The following is a 17,392-nucleotide window of genomic DNA, read 5'->3' as shown; positions in this document are numbered from 1 at the left end:
AGCTGTGCCAGCTGCCAGCTGGAGGCAGAGCTCAGCCCTCGCTGGAGAAACCTTCCCCAGAACTAAGCCTGGGACAGGTTACAGAGCCCCAACTCAGTGTGGCAGCAGAAGGTGCAGCCACCTCTTGTGTTGGTCATTGTGGGATTCCCAGGAAACCAGCAGGAGTAACTGCTGGCAATTAGCACACGGTCCATAATACTAACGAGCAGAAGCTGTGACTGGGTGATGGGTTACATCTGTAGTGCTCCGTGCTCGTGCACACAGCAGTGCGGGGGCAGCAGGCATGGCCCCAGGAAGACGCTGGCGCCAAACCCACTGCTCAGCATTCACAACATGCAGCAAACAGCAGCGAGCATCCCACCAGCTCCGTGTCCATGCACCCTGCCCTGTCTGTGCCGCTCGCGGAACGCTGCTATTGCCATCTTCATAACGGCAGCGCTGCCTGGAGCTGAGCCCCACGCTGCACACACCTGGAGCCGTGCAGCAGCCTCAGCACAGGGCGCAGCGCCCTCCCCACGGCTGGAGCCGCAGAGCCCTGAGCCCTGTGGGCTCTGCTCGGTCGGGATCTGTCCCCCAGCAGCTGACGAGGGGACATCCCAACCAAAAATAGCAAAGCAACAAAGCCAGGAAGAGCCCTCTTTTTTTCACCTGAAGGTGTGGCAGAGAAGCCCATCCGCTGGAGCATCTCAGAATGAAGGAGCAGCCTTGTACTGGTTTTCTTTTCTAGGCTACGAGCTATCTGTGCAAAATGCTCTGTAGGAACGCCTGTGATTTCGTTCTGCATTTCACTCTCCCTGCCCCGGCTCAAGTCTGCAAGCAGTCCCTGTGATGGAGCGGCACTGAGGGCAGCTGCTCCCCTTTGCTCCTTTCACGCTGCAAATGAACTTTTCCTGTCCAGCCTCCAGCACGCTTTGCTAATTGATTCTGCTCACTGACACCAGCCTAAGTTATGTCAAGCACTTCATGGGAACCATCTTAACAGCACTGCCATAAATTCACAAGTATCCCTTACAGCCCGCATGGGTGTTCTTTGTGCAAAATCACAAGCGCACACTCCCGCAGAAACATTAGCAGGCAAATGCCATTTGGTTATGCAGAGATTTAAAGATCCCCTAAATCTCAGCAGCTCTCTCCTCCAACACCAGAGGCATCCAGAGAGGAAATTCTATAGAGCCACGAAGCAAAGAACCATTACGCACCGCAACCGAACAATGAGAGCCACGACCGTACCTATATTTCATGCCAGTTTGCTTCGCGGTGGATTCCTTGAGCGAGATGTGGTGCTGAGGGGTGAAGGTCCCCAGGCTGCGGGCGATAATCGCCACCGTCCGGAATTTGGCCCTGGCGGCGTTCACCACGTTGGGCGCGGCGGCGTTCTGCTTGCTGATGAGCCGCTCTTCCCCATTGCGACTCTTCAGGTTGTGCTCCGTGCACGCGATGGACACCTGCATTGCTCCCCGCGGCCCAGGGGGGCCGGTGCCTGGGGCACGCCGCCGGGCAGAAGCCCCCAACCCAACCCCGGCTCGCGGTCACACCTCCCCCGGCGACGGCCTCGGTGGGTCGGGGAGCGGCATCCGCCTTTAGTCGGGCGCTCGGGGGAACATGGAGCTGTCCCCGGTGCTCGCAGGCTTCGCCGCCGCCGCGCTACATCAGTGCGGGAGCGCCCCGAACCCCCCCGGGCCCCCGGAGCCCCCCCAGGCCGCTGCACCCCCGGGAGCGGAGCTGCCTTTTGTACGGGCACAAAGGCACCGGTGGAAGAAGCGGCGGGGAGAGCAGCGCTCGGAGCGGCTTGACGTTGAAAATGGGCTAATCATGGGGAAAAAAAGGAAAAGGAAAAAAAAAAAAAAGAAAGAGGGGGAGGGCGAGAACAAGCGCTGTGCTCCGGAGTGCCGCTGGGTTAACTCCTTCCTGCCCCAGCACGGCAGCACCTATCCCCCCGCTTCGGCTGTGGGCAGAGGGCTGGGGGCGGACCTGGGGGTGTGGGGGATGGAGGAAGGGGAGCAGGGCTGGCTTTGAGGTGAGCATCTCAAAGCTAGGGATCAGCTAACTGAGCTCATAGCCTGTGAGTCACCATCTCGGGTGCAACGTTTGGCTTCAAGTTACTGCAAAACCATCAATAAATGAGTGCTACCGGTCTCAAATAAACACGGCTACACATCCAAAGGAGGGTGGCACTGAGGGTCACTGGCACCGCTGCCCGCACTGTGCTGCGCAGAGGGACCCCAAGGAGGGAATCGTAGAATCACAGACTCATTAAGATTGGAAAAGAGCTCCAAGATCATAGAATGGCTTAGGCTGGAAGGAACCTTAAAGATCATTGAGTGCCAACCTCTGGCCATGGGAAGGACTGCCAACCACCAGACCAGGCTGCCCAGAGCCACATCCAGCCTAGCCTTGAATGCCTCCAGGGACGGAGCATCCACAACCCCCCTGGGCAACCTGTTCCAGTGCGTCACCACCCTCTGAGTGAAAAACTTCCTCCTAATATCTAACCAAAACCTCCCCTGTCTTAGTTTAAAACCATCCCCCTTGTCCTATCACTATCCACCCATGTAAACTGTTGTACCCCCTCCTGTTTATACACTCCCACCAAGTATCAGAAGGCCCAAGTATTGTTGAGCCCACTGCTCCCTGGGCAGCCTGTGCCGGTGCCCAACCACTCTTCCAGAGAAGAAATTTCTCTTAATATCCAACCTGATCCTCTCCTGGCATGGCATGAAGCCAACACCCCTCATCCTGTCACTGTTACCTGGGAGCAGAGGCTGACCCCCCTCGCCACAACCTCCTCTCAGGGAGTTGGAGAGAGCCATAAGGTCTCCCCTGAGCATCCTCTTCCCCAGACTGAGCTATTCCGTTCCCTCAGCCGTTCCCTGTAGGACTCATGCTCCAGACCCCTCACAGCTCAATGTCTTTCTTGCAGCGACACAGGCCACAGTGCCACTGGCGTTCTTGGCCACCTGGGCACACTGCTGGCTCACTTCAGCCAGCACCCCCAGATCCTTTTCCACCATGCAGTTTTCCAGCCACTCATCCCCAAATGCAACAACTCCTGGCGAGACTGCTCTTAGACTAAAGACTTAAAATGTGGGATACCTCTTTTGGCATAACGTCACCGGCTTTAGTTTTAAAAAAACTCAAAGCACGGCCCTCTTCCCCTTCATAGCCCATGCCCAGGTAGCTACACACAGCCCCGAAGTGTTGCACATTAACCAAGAAAATGGAAATGTTACTCTTAATCATTATGCAAACACACTGAGCAGCTTAATGCAGCTTTTAAAGCACGACCTGATTGTATTCTGGACATGGGGTGGGCTCTCAGGATGGCTGCTGCCAGAGCTCAGCTGGCGTCTGGCTGCAGGAACCCACATCTGTGCGGACCCAATCCAGGTCACCAATAACAATGCCGTCTCAGCTGTTTTAAGCTCTTTAGCTGAAATCCTCCACTGCCAGGAGAAGGCAGTGACATAGAGGAGATCAGCCCCAGCCCCGCCAATGTCATATGAGCCCCTTGGCAAAGTTTCTTTGCTCACAGCCTCTTCAACAAGACAGGAAGTTATTTTCAGTTTAGCTGTATTTTATTGAAGTTGTGTCTGCGTATCTATCATATAGCGGGAGGAGAGCAACTCCTTGCTCATTATCACTCTGCGCTGCAGGCACTGAGCTTCTATTTCACAGCCCAAGCGATCAGTGTGCCACAGTATCGTGCTGCATGTCTCTGTGTGGCATTAAAGGGGAAATCGGAGCTGTTTTCCTGCTTCCTCCCAAGCAGCCTTTTCCCTCTGCTTTCCCCTGGTTCCCCCCAGCTCTGCTTGGACAGCTCCTGCACTGCGCACAGCGCCTGGGCAGCTCCACAGCAGCTTTGGAGAACTGTTTGGCCACAGCAGTGCTCTGCATAGAAGCAGAGCCAGCATCCAGCCTTGCTGCTCAGCACAGAGCAGCCCTTAAGCTCCTCAAGCTGCTCTGCACTGTGACCATCGCTGCTGCTACGTTTGCAGCTTTCCCTCTGCTGCTGGCAGGGAAAAGGCATCCGGTGAGCACGACTGCCCAGAGCCACAGGGCTTCCTGCTGCATGCAGGCTGCGGATCGGGCAGCACTGCTGAGAAGAAAACAGAAAGCAACAGAGAGGAGGAACCTGGCAGGGATTAACCTCAGAAAGCTCTGCAGACATTCCCCCAGCACTGCTGTTTGGGCATGGTCCTGTCCCAAGGCACAGCTGCAGGAGCTGCAGAGCATCTGACCAGTGCCTGATCCCAGTGCCAGCCGGGGCTCACTGCAGATCCCGCTGCCTTCATGCTGCCATTCCATGCACCACTCAAACCTCAGCATCGGGGCTGCAGCAGGTAACGTGCCCCGAGCCCAGCAGGACACCCATGGTGAAGTCTCGCCATGCGTCCCAACAGAAATTGTGCCTGGGAAGCTCTGGCTATTGAACACAGCATGTGCACTTCTGCTCCACCTCAGTGCTGTTTGCAACCAGGCTTCCTGCTGGGCTGCCTGCTGATGAAGCAGCTCCGTTACATCTCCCTACATTGCTCCTACGCACGCATGGTGAGGTGGCAGGGCAGTAGTGGGGCTTGGGCTGCCCCTGCAGGGATGTACCACCACATCACTAGCACCAAGGAGGAGAGATGGCAAACGCTGCCCAGCTGTGGCACAGGAACTCACCCAAGCTTGTATTACCATTCCTTTGGGTTGGGAAGAAGTGATAAACAAATCAAAACTGGCATGAAAATAGAGTATTTTGGGTTTATTCTAATTAGAGCCAAGCAGCGTGCCAGCAGGGTGCTGCAGCCGCATGAGTTCACCCCACAGAAACAGACTTTTACAGCTAAGTATCACTGAAGAGGAACAGCTGCTGGTTCCCAACAATGCCCCAGCCTGGGCCCCGCACAATGCTGACCACAGCCCCCACTCCATCCAAGGGCAGGTTGAGGTTTCCCCTAGTGGATACACGCACCCTTCTGGCTCCATGCTGTTGCTGTGTGCAACAACTCAGGCAAGGCAAGGAGGGGAGCATGAGGTCAGCAGCATGCATCGAGCAGTGTGCACTGAGCAGCGTGCACCAAGCAGCGTGCACTGAGCTGGTGTTTCTCCATTGTACCACACTCTGCACTGTGCAGAAAATGCAGCCTTCCCAAGGTTCCCCGCACAGTGATTAATACATTCATTCCAAATACAGCTCAGCCCAAACTGTGTATTTCCAGCTTGACTCTGCTTATTGAATAGTAAATTTAGGTAATTACGTACATTATTCTGCTATCCATACACGTCAAACACCACCCGACCGCGGTTTGTAACAGCTCATATCTCTAAATAAACTTCTGTAAAGAGAGATGTTGCTAAGGTGTGAGGCTCGGATGCTGAAGAGCAGCTCCCTGCAGCCCTTTCCTGGACACACGGCAGTGGGTGGGGGTCAGTACTGAGCACCAGCCCACAGAGCATCCCCCGCAGGAGCCGCAGCATTGCTGGAGCTGCACCCTTCACATTCCACCCTCAGCAATTTTATTTAAAACAATAACGTATAGTAAGCACTACTAAAATATGTTCTTCCCAAAGAGAGTTTTTTCCCAGTTTTTCATCCTTCTCCTGCCATTCAGAGGGACCTTGCCCCGCAGCCCTGGCACTGTCTGACGGAGGTGGAGCACTCCAGCTGGGCTGAAAGCGCTCCCAAAGTACCGGGACCCATCCACCGTGGTCACTGCAGGGAGCTGGTGCGGCACGGGGGCAATGGCACTCCTACCTCCCCCTGCTGCCACGAAGGTCCCTTGGGAAGAATATTTCTTTTTTCACTTGCGGAGCATCCTACAAAGGTACTTAACATTTTTGCACCCTGACACTGAGGACATCCCTTGGGGTGCTGCAGTGTCACCCAGTAAAGAGCACGGGGCCTCACTGCAGAGGACAGTGCCTGCATGGCTGCAGCTACCCAGGTCTTTCCAGGATGGGGATGGAGCCAAACGACGATGAAACCACGCACGGAAAATTCAGCAGAGCTTATCAGGCGACAGCAGGCACCGGAGCCGCGGGAGGGAACCAAATCCCTTTTGCAGCCGTTGGCCTGAACACCAGCACCACAGCATGGGGAGAAACACAAAGTAAAAAGTGCATTTCCATCAGGTGCAGAGCATCCCTGCTCAGCTCCATTGCTAGTGTGCTCCCCCAACGCACAGCCCCCCGCAGCCATCTGCTGCTGCCTGTAGGTTTAGGAGCACTGCTTTTTGTCATAGATATTTTGCCTGGCATCCTATTCCCCACCGTCTCCTCCACACATCGCCCCAGGACATCACACGCTCTGCTCAGGAATTCAGGGCTGATAATTCACTGATAGTGATCAGTGGCGCGCAGACTGGAATCAATAATGAGGAAACATCCCTGTGCACAAAGCGGGTCACAGAGCTGCATTTTGGGGGCTGAAAAAGAGCATTTAAAACACACTGGAAGCTCTGCCACAGTACAATGCTGGAGATGCCACGTGCACAGGGAGCAGAGGCAGGTGTGCAAATGGCTTTGCTACCAATGATGGGAACAGATGTGTTTGCTGAGGGGATCTCAGAAGCTTCAGAGCAGATTACTTCACAGGAAAGCGTGTGTGTGTGCACGCATGTGTGCAAGCACATGAGTGTGCATTTGAGTGAGCTGCTGGGACTGGAGATCCCTGCTCTCCTGTGCTGGGGAGGAGGTTCCATGCCGCACAACCCGGGGGTCCCCTGCCCACCGAGTTGCACACAGCCGCTGTTCACCCTCCCCCATCCGTTCACGCATAAAGCTGTATAAAAATAATGCGAACAATAAGCAGCGAGTGGAAAGAGAAACCATTTGGAAAAAGGCTGGGCACGGGGATGTCTGCCTTGCACTAGAGAACCATAGTTGAGAAAGAAAAACCACTTAACAGAAAGGAGAGCTGGTGGTGAACAAAGGGCACAGCTGGGCACAGCCACAGCAATCGATCTGCACTGGGATGGGGGAGATGTCAGTGTTGTAAGGTACATCCCAGTGAGCACAACACAGCTGTGCTCTGAAGCCAGCAGCTCAGGCTGGGCAGCAGCAACCACGCTCTGAGAGCAGTGCTGCTATTATCAGAAAGCAATGCTGTTATCATCTGAGAGCAATGCTGTTAGGGACGGCAACAAAGCGATCCGATGCACGGCTGCTCTGCCTCTTGTTCCGTAACAGGCTGAACTAAGCTGCATTTGCTGAAGCAATGAAAGGGAAAGGAACTAATTGCCCTATGAACAAACCAGCTTATGAGCGTTTAGGCAATGTTTCTTAATAACGTTCTTTTGTTTCCCACAATTAATTAAATAGATCCTCATTATTATTATTATTATTTTTAATTGTGCTGTCTTCAGATCAGACCTATGGGTATTATAAAAAAACTTTGGGAGGAGACTGAGCCGCTCTGAGAAAGAGAATTGTTCACACAGTGAGCCTGGAAGAGCCTTTGCCCAAAATGGAACAGAAATCTACAGAAAATAGCTATCAGAAGCCCCAAATAACAACAAGAACCCCCTCAGCAAGTGCCAGAAGTCCTACACAGCCCTGTGGAACCTTCCTTCTGCTGGGGGTGGGCCATGTGAAATGCAGCGTATCATGGCTGCTTCTGTCAGCTGTGACAAATGCACGGACTCAGGAGTATGGATTTGCTGGAATTCATCATCTTCAGCAGAAATTAACTGTATTGTAGTGCTTTATTCCATCTCGTTAAAGGCTCTGATGGATGAAGGGCATTCCGTAAGCCAAGCAGCCAAAGTGCATGTGGGGTGATGGATGGAGCCAGAGCTGAGAGCAGAGCCCCAGGAGCGAGGCAGCTCAGGGCCCCATCCGGCCCGGCCCAAGCACCCCCATGTCTCTCCCCTCCTTTAAGTTAAAGCCATCCCCATGCACTTGCCATTGCTCAAGGCTATGCAAACTTCTTGGAGCATTCAAACAGCACTGAGAACAGCACTACAGCAGCCCTTGGGTCCCAGCAACCCGCCTTCAGGGGCTCTAGGACACAGGCAGCCCCTGCCCGCAGCCCAGCCAGCCCCACTGCGCAGACCCTGCCCGTACCTGTACGCCATCCCCGCCTGCGCCCGGACGCTCTCATGCAGCGACAGCCCATGCACGAGCAGGAACCTCTCCAGCTGCCTCCGCTCGCTGGCCCCGCTCGCCCTCCCTGCCCCGGCTGCGGGGTGGTCTCTGGGGGCTGCACTCGGCTTTTTGCCCCGCAGCAGCGCTTCGCCAGCTTTCTGCAGAGCAGGCTTGTGGGGTGGGATGTCAGCACAGGAGGGCTTGTACAAGTGCATGGCCCCACACCGCGCAGCAACACTTTGTGCTGTAGCAAGGGGAGCGTTCCAACCCCAGTGGGCTCCGGCTAGGATCGCAGTGCTGTCACCAGCTGAAGCCAATAATGGGAAAGCATTCTGAGGGGCAAGAGCTGCCAGAGGGAACAGCGTGCTGACCCTGTTTCCCAGGTCTTATATTTAGAGAAGGAGAAATATTTGTTTGGGATTCAACCCAAGGCCAGCAGACGTCAAAAAGAATATTCTCACAGGGTTTATTTGAGGCCTTGGGTGGAGAGACAAATGCTGCAAGCGTCTCCTACACGGCTCCTTCCAACCTTTACACAGGGCTCACCTACCCCCATGTAAACTGTCACAACCCAGGTTAACTGCACTGTAACCCCCACTGCTATGTGCCAAAGGCCCAGGAGGATGCTGTGTGTAAGCAAATGCTGGCGAAGGAGGCAGTCAAATCCTGCAGAGACAAATAACCCAAGCAGACAGGGGAAATACTGAGCCAGTGTTGAGTGCTGCATTATCCTCTGACCCAGTACAGAGGCTTTAAGGCTGGGATCTGAGCTCCCACAGCCCACAGCTGTTTCTCTTAAGTGCACCCTGTACAGAAACCTCCTGCATCCCCAGTGGGATGGGAGAAGCAGCATGGGGCTTGGGAGGCACCAGCAGAGGCACCAGCACACCATGGCCAGGGCAGACCCAGAAGGGCCTGGGTCAAAGGAACAGCACGGGATGCAGCACAGGAGCAGGTTTCCTGGGCTCTTACATTTTAAATGCACAGCCCATTTCCTGGCTCTCCTCTCAATCCCAAATACATCTGAAATATCAGTTAAATAATCAAGTGATGGATATATCATGCACTCAGCTAATCCTTAAAGCTTTCAAAGCAGATAAACAAGGGCTGAGCTAAAAGAGAAAACATATTTTAAAAGATTATAATTCAATGTCACAGAGAGGAGTTTTGCATGGATATGTGGGTTACCCGTCCTCCCCTCCCCACACAACAATGCCAGGGCCCATCTTTCCTCCCCATCCGGGGTGCTACACCAAAACCCTCTGTTTTACCTCCTGTCAGATCCAGCTCTCTGCTCATCTCTAAAGCCAGGTGAACCAAAGGCAAAGAAATATTTCCACAACCTGCCCTGCAGTTTTCAGACATCAGAATTTCTCTGGTTTAGAGCCATAGGGGCCAGCTCTGCTCAGTGTCACGAGGAATTCACCTTTCCCAGAAGTTACCCCCATGCCCATGGCTTCGTGGTGCTGCCAAGCAGCTGCGGCCATTTAGTCTCAGCCTGCAAAGACATTGGGGCCTCCTTTGTTGCTAGTGGTTTGATAGCTTCACACTGAATTGCTGCTTTCTCCACCTCTCGTGGTTATACACTACTTTCCTTTCAAGTTCCCCTGTCATCCACATCGCCCCACGCACCTGCTGCCACTTCTGAGCCCCATTCAGATGCAACCACAGCTACCTGCAAACAGCAACTACCAGAAAGGGGCCTGAATTACCACAGGTGTGTTTGGGTGAGAAGTTTGGCAGCTGGGAAACAAGCCTGTGAGAAGTTCAGGATTGCAGTTCACCATAGTCCAGGAATAACAAGCCCTCAGCAACTGGAAATGTCGGAATCACAGAGCCCAAATCCTTCTATTATTATCACTGTTGACACAAGCGTTGCTATGGCTATAGCTATTATTGATATTGTTACGGCTACAGCTATCGCTGCCGATATTTGTATGGCTATTGCTGCAGCGAGTTACCACCACTGTTGCTACCAGCAGTACCGCCGTCGCGCCGCGGGCTGCCTACCTGTGCGGCATGCCGGTGGTGTAGGCAACGGTGTGCTCGTGCGAGAGCTCGCAGCCGCGCAGGTACCAGCTCATCTCCAGCTCCCGCAGCAGCGCCAGGCGCCGTGCCCGCTGCTGTGCCGCCAGCTTCGCCCGCGTCTCCTTGGCGCCCTCGGTGCTGCCCCGCGGGGCTCGCTCCCTGCTGCCCAGGGACAGCACTGACTGCTTCCTCAGCTTCAGCGCTTCCTCCGCGTTCTTGTTGCCCACGGTGCCCGTGCGTGCCGCCAGCATCGCCGCGTCCGGCCCCGAGCGCACTTGCTGCCCTCAAATCATTTAAACTGATTTGCGGCGCGCACAGTCCTCCCTCTATAACCCTCTGCCAGCACAGAGCCGTAATTAGATACGTGGCCGCAGAGCTTAACCCGAAAGGGGAGCCGCGACCTCTGCGTGGAAACATCTGTACGGTGTCCTGCGGGGGCTGAAAGGCACACCGCCACGGCACCGGGCTGCGCGACGCAGCGTGGTCCTCACCCCAAAGCGGCCTCCATCCCATGCGGGAGCATGGTGCCATGGCTGCCCTGCAGAGGGGAGCAAAGCCGGGGCTCTCCCCAATCAGTTTGTTTGCGGAGCGAGTGGAGCTTGGGGAAGATCTGGTCAGGAGGGGATGCTCGAGGTGAATGTGTTTCCTTCTGTCTTGAAATAAGGGATCACGGAACAAACCACACCGGGTACTCAGGAGCACAACCAGCCCTGTGCTTGGAGAAAGAGGGAGGCCAAAAGCACTTTAAGGGCTCTGAGGATGTTAAATAAGTTGCAGTTCTATAATGTTACCCCACATGTCAGTACATTTCATTGCACTTCCCAAAAAGGAGGGTTTCCAGCAGCTCCAGGAGCCTCTAGGCCAGCCCTGCGCCACTCAGGCAGTACACACTCCTTTCACGGATGTCTTTCAAGCTTCATAAGATTGTCCAAGTTCTTCCACCTGGGAGCTGGCTACCAAAAGCCGTCTTTGCCTGGAGGGGTGGGTGCCCTGTCCCTGCAGACACCCACGGTCAGGAGATGGGGCTCTGTGCACCTGATGGGGCTGTGGGTGTCCCTGTGCATCGCAGGGGGTTGGACTGATGGCCGTCAGAGGTCCCTTCCAACTCAAACTATCCCATGATTCTATAACAGATTATACAGGAAGCAAAACAAAGTTCTGTAATGTTTGCACAACACACGGTGAGCTCACCCAGGATTTTGTGTTCATCACTCACCCAGACGCAGCACCACGCAGTTGTTCCCAAACAAAGGCCCTGAGCAGGGATCAGTCACCGCAGAGGTAACCACATTAAAGCACCTGCTCGCTATTTGTTCTTCCCTCACAGAGCATTGTTCGTCTCGCAGCAGACCTGTGACAGCGCACGTCCCGCCACGTGCCACGGGTCAGTAACACCACCGGAGCTACCCGCTCGCCCTATAAAACATGCAGCAGGATCACTTGCCTGCAAGCCGAGCTGCCCAGCTGCCATTAAACATTTATGGGCACTGGGAGCTGAGCTGGGTGAGCCCCCCGTGCCAGCATCGCGCAGTCACTCTGACACAGATTAACACCACGGGTGCTGCGTGCCCAGCAATGGGCTGCACGGGTGTGAGCCTGGCACAGGCTGCAGTGCAGCAAGGTCTGGGCACTCGTTGCTGAAATAAGGGGTCCTATTGCTGGGATGCAGGCTGGCCAGTAGCAACAAGCAGTGTGCTGCTGGTCTGAAAGCAGAACGTTCCCCTAACACACCCTGGCTACCTGCAGGTGCACGACAGCAATTTCAAAGAATTATCAAGGCTGGAAAAGAGCTCTGAGATCCCCAACCCAATGCTAGCCCACCCCACCATGCCCACATCCCTCAGTGCCACATCCCTGTGGTTCTGGAGCACCTCCTGGGACAGTGACCCCAGCGCTCCCCAGGCAGCTGTGTCACTGCATCACCGCTCTTTCAGAGAATATTATTCTCCTGACATCCAACCTGCATTTTCCTCTGGCTCAGACACCACTTTACTCAACCCTAGTACTTTTCAGATGTAAATAAGAGAATCATTTCTAAAAGCCTCCAATAAATGCTTTCTGCTCAGAAGAGCATTAGGTTTCCATGGTGAATTAATGCGCTCCACACAGTTCACATTTAGAAGTGTTTTCCTTCTCATTTTGCTTTTCGTATCTCTCAAACCATTCTGTGCCGGCCTGGGCTGCTCAGCCCCACCTGCACGCCCCTTCACAAGAGACCTGCCTCATTCCAAAACACAGGGTGCAAATTCCGATATACCTGTTCTCCAGCAGTTCCAGCAAAATATGTTTTAAATTCATCCACTTTAAATTCTCTTAAAATTAATTCCTGCATTTTGGACCCCACGCTGCCGTCTCTATCAGCATTCCCCGAAATTCTCCAGCTAGGTGCACATCCCTAGAACCTGTCTGCATACAGGTTTATCCCAAGCAGGACACGGGGCAGCACTCACCACAAGGTCCAGTTTAGAGGCTTTTAGCAGAAAAACTCAAGCCTTGCGCGGGTACAGGTTGAGCTAGAAAATATCTGTAAGCGATAGCTAAGTAACATATAGATTTCATCCCATAGGAGCAAAGTAATTTTCAAATGCAGGATCCAATTAGCAAAAGCCTAAGCGATAGCCTTCAGGCTAACAGCAATCTCTCTTCACCCTATCCTCTACCTGAGGTAATTAGAACCTCATCAGGGAAAGATTCATCAGGACGCTTAATTGGTTGAGTGCCTCCCCTGCGCAACTAGCAACCGTTCAGCAGACCCTGCACACAGCCCAGGGGCACAGCAACCCCAGCCCTGTGCCCCACACCAGGGCCCCATTGCAGGTCCCCAAATACTGGCAGAGAAAGGAGCTGGCACTGAGGGGCTTTCTAGGAGATGGAGAATGGTCTTCAAATGATGCTAGAAGTGCTGTGCCTCTGAGCCAGGCTACACGTGGGTTTCAAAGCCCCCCCAGCTCCATTCTCAGCACTTGGCCCCAGTCTGCTCTGCCCACCTCCTGGAGAAGTGACCTACATCAGTGGGGAAGCAGAGCCCACGGGCGGATGGGAAACGCAGCTCTGGACTGACAGCGCTATCCCCATGTCACACGCCCTTGAGCTGAAGCACAGCTGGTTCTAAATTTCCCGCCGTTTCTGAAAGGAGCGCGGATTACCTCAGAGGCCAGTGCTGCTGTGCGCATTCCGGGCCCCTCCTGGCACGCACTGTGAGAGCATTTCTGCAGCACAGAGACGGCCCCCAGCCCCACACAGATCCCAGCAGCACCCACACACTGCCCTCTGCCACCCCTGGGCCTTGCTTTTCAAACACAATTGTACTGCAATGCATTCACCCGAGGGTTCAGGATGGGGGTTGCGCAGGGAACCTCAGCTCCGCCATTTTTGAATACCAGATTGTGCCCAGCGCTCTAAAGACATTTCAGAGAATTCCTGTTTGTGCTGCCTACTGCAGCCCCAGAAAGAGCTGTATGGCCAGGTTTGAGTGTAAATACTATACTAGAGGTGCATCTTTCAGGTTGGATATCAGGAAATATTTCTTCCCTGAAGAGCAGTTGGGCATTGGCACAGGGAGTGGTGGGGTCACTGTCCCTGGAGGTGCTCAGGAACGTGGGGATGTGGCACTAAGGGACGTGGACAGCGGGCTGGGGATCTTACAGGTCCTTTCCAGCCTCAATGCTTCTGTGATCGGCACAGACTGTCACTAATGGGCCAAAGGCCATGCAATTAGGCAGTGCAATTAGAAGCAGCAGAGGGTAACGGGTGCTGTTGTTCATCACCCACCTGGCATGGTAGCACAATGCACACATCCAGCACTGACGCTCAGCTCCCAGCGAGTCCGTCTGCTGCAATTAACCTGATGAGGAAGCAGCTCCCTGCAGTCTTTTATCTTCTCGTGGAATTTTTAGCAGTAAGCCCAGAGCCAAACATCACACCCAAGCACAAAGAAATGCAGGTGATGTTAATTAATGCCTTTTTCACCTGGCAGTCCTCAAACAGGATTGCTGAGCACCCAGCACTGGGAGCAGCTGGCAATTAAGGAATACACCACAAGAACCAGGACAGCTCCTGAGGCAAAGGGCAGCCCAGCTCCCAACATACACAGGGCCGTGAGCTCCCCGTCCGCTAGCTCTGCTCAGTGAGAAATTCCAGAGCTGCCTGTGCTGTTACTTACGTTTCTGCGTGGATTCTGGACCAGAAGATCAATCTGCTTGTCCTGCAAGGCTTTGAGTGTTCAACTCCTCGCTGAGCAGCCCTCACACTTCCAGGATGTACTTGAAGTCCATGCACTGAGGGGCCCGTGTGGGGGCCCAGGCCTGAGGGCCGTGAGGCACAGCTCTGAGGCGGGCCCGCACCCCAGAGCGCCTCAGAGGCCTGGTCCTCCTGCACTGGCCTGTCCTTATCACATCACCATGGCAACAAGCGCTAAAAGAAGAGACTCCACAGAGCACAAAAGTATCCTGAGCATGTGGCCCAGCTCAGCTGCCCCACAGGGCCTGGAAGTGTTCAGCTCGGGGTCAGCATCAGGTGCCCATCCCCAGGGCACGGTGCAGCCTGGCACAGCCGGCCGCGGCTGCAGCAGGCCCCATGGTGAGCCTGGGCTGAGGCTGAACACGGTGCTCAGCCCCATTGGTGGTGGCACATCTGTGGGCAACACACACAGCACAGCGCCTTCAGGTGCTCACATCCTTCACCCTCACATCTTCCAGGGCCTCCTGGAGCAATCCTGCAGGAGACCACAGCAAGCTTCTTCCCATATGTTTCTTCATGCTCGTGTATTAGCCAAGTGGCTTAGTGGCCTGCACCTCATTAAAATCAGCTACAAACACCTACTGCAGCATGGCACAACGGGCTGCAACCAGGCCGCAGCCCAGCAGGAGGAGGCTCCCAGAACCCCACAGTAGCAGCAGGCACAGCCCAGCAGTGCTCCTCCCGGGACTGTGGGTGCTGGAGCACAACTCGCTCCCAGAAGGTCATGAACTGGCCACGAACAGCCCTAGGAAACACAGCACACCAATGTTCAAACATAATATTTTTATTTGTGGATAAAAATTAAGGCTCACAGTACTTTGTCATTTCACAAGCAGAAAAAATGTTAAAAATTGAGAATGATGGGGAATGCCCCCAATACAAATTCCTCTAACTGCTGACATGTTTTACTGAAGACTTGAGGTGAACAACTGTACAGGGCAGCTACAGGTATTAGTTTGTAAACTATGTGCTAAATATAGGTTTTTAAGAAAGTGAACAGAGTATTTATGCTTCTCTCCACTTCTGACTGTCCTATACACACAGAACCGCTGGGATAACGCCACCAACCTTCCTCAGAACAACCCACTTCTACAATGCATGGCACAGATGTCAACAGGGGAAGATAGAGATCACAAATTTCATTTCCATAAGACCTTTTGATTATAGTGCAATAGTTTATGCCTAAACATTTCAATATCCACCTTTCTGGCTTAACAAACAAACAAAAACATAAACAAGAAGGTTCCTAAAGAGCACAGGAATTGCTGCCAAGCTCCATTTCATAGACATGAAAGCAACCAACATGATTGGAAAGCACTGGAAGTGTATGTCCAACTTCAGCATACACATAGTATGCAGGAATACATTGTATCTCCAGTTCAGATGCAACTCACAGAAGCACTTCCCAGTCCACCACACACGCAAACACAAGGTTTCCATCCCAGCGTGCTTGGGGGCACATCAGGAGGCAGCGATGCGCCAGTCCCAGTGCACATCACAGCCATCGTCACCCACACCTTGCCAGCTGCACTGTAACTAGGAGATCCTACACTGCATGTTTATTTACAGGAGGCCAGCTAAAAGCGTCTCACTCAAAACTGGGGAGGTTTAAGAGGTGCTCAATATTCCCTACTTTTCAGTAACTCCTTCTATTTTGCCTATTTGCTGTCAAGGTAACAGACAACATGGCAGCGGCAGCAAGAGCAAGCCTACTAACAACAAGCAACTGCTAGAGCCCTGAGAGGCTGAAGTACTTCTGCTTCTCACCGGGAGGATTTATTTCTTGTCATCGCACCATTTACCTACGAGATACCAATGCAATAACGAAAACTATCCTCAGACCTTTCTGACACAAATTAAAATGTACTCTAAGGCTGTTAGTTTATTAGGGAGCTTTTTTTAAATGTTACATTAAAAATTTGTTTGCTTTCAACAGAGCCCTTGCTGTAGTAACAGACTCTGCCACAACCACCACTGATACACAGGGTTTTGACTGCCAGCTTTTACAGATCACAGCCCAGTAACAAAAGAACATGTGTTAACAACGTGTATAATTTCATTTACGTAGCCAAAAGCTCACCGAGGTCACGATGGGCGCAGGTTACAATCACTGCACCGGTTCAGGAGGCAGCTGAGATGCACCGTGGTTAGGATCAGCTCACTGAAGCCCCATGCGAGCTGCAGGCGTAGGGCAGCTCACAGCCACCCGCAGCAGGAGTGGCTCCAGAGCACAGGGGCTGCCCTACACCACCTCCAGAGGAAACAGAGTCACTCAGGAATACAGGCAAAAATCAGAAATTCACACAAGTTAGCCGTGTCCTATAAGCTGAAGTTAAACTAAATTTCCATAATGCATAGGCAGTAAATGCAGAAATGATAGGAACACATGATGTGCAATCAAACAAAACAGAACACTTTCAACCATTATTCCAGTTCACTGATCTATATAAGCGGAAATATAAGTAGCCACAGCCATGAAATACCCCGTGTTCCTGAACAGCTGAGAACAACTGTTTTGCCCAACAGAACTTGCAGGTGAATGGAAGGCAACTGTTCAAAAAACGGGTGGCAGGGCTGATGGGGGGAACACAGCAGCAGTTCCATGGGCAGAGGTACCCAGCAAGCTGCTCAGGTCAGAGCTGCTACGGAACCTGCATCTCCACAGACAGCAGCTGCAGGACACGCTCAGCACTCTCTGGTGGATGCAAACAGCTCTGCCTTGATATACCAGAAAAGCATGGGTGTCTAAAGTAAACATCTCTTAAATTATTGCTTAACTACAGAGAACCAGCAGAGTACACATGATGGAAATAATCGATATTGGTTGGGTAAGTCGCTCCGATATCGTGACTCCACACTAATGACTATAAGGATTTTTAAAAATCAAGCTAAGTACATTACATACAAAAGAAATTTTGTAAAAGCAAATGTGTGGAAAACAAACTGTCATCAAGTATAACGTAAGCACATGGGCAGCAGTAGGCTGTGAAGAGACTGTTGCATAAGGGTCAGAGACCAGAACCAGGATTTGGACGTCCTGGATCTCTGGTGCCCC

At 53.1% G+C, this 17,392-nt stretch overlaps 1 protein-coding gene across 2 annotated transcripts in view; it reads right to left on the bottom strand.

Annotated features, from left to right (window-relative positions):
• Window positions 1-8,397, bottom strand: part of KCNAB1 (potassium voltage-gated channel subfamily A member regulatory beta subunit 1) — a 34,685-nt gene extending 26,288 nt beyond the window's left edge. Inside the window, exon 1 of one of the 2 annotated variants that reach the window (XM_021396073.1) lies at window positions 8,050-8,397. In XM_021396073.1, coding sequence (XP_021251748.1) covers window positions 8,050-8,285 — 236 coding nt within the window. In that variant the 5' untranslated portion in view covers window positions 8,286-8,397. Of the gene's footprint in view, window positions 1-1,230; window positions 1,804-8,049 lie in introns of those variants that run through there. The other variant, XM_021396074.1, reaches the window with a different exon arrangement.

Source organism: Numida meleagris, chromosome 4 (assembly GCF_002078875.1).
Source record: "Numida meleagris isolate 19003 breed g44 Domestic line chromosome 4, NumMel1.0, whole genome shotgun sequence".
Classification (NCBI taxonomy): Eukaryota; Metazoa; Chordata; class Aves; order Galliformes; family Numididae; genus Numida; species Numida meleagris.
Note: the sequence above shows the minus strand (reverse complement) of the source record. Positions and strands in the feature narration are given on the sequence as shown.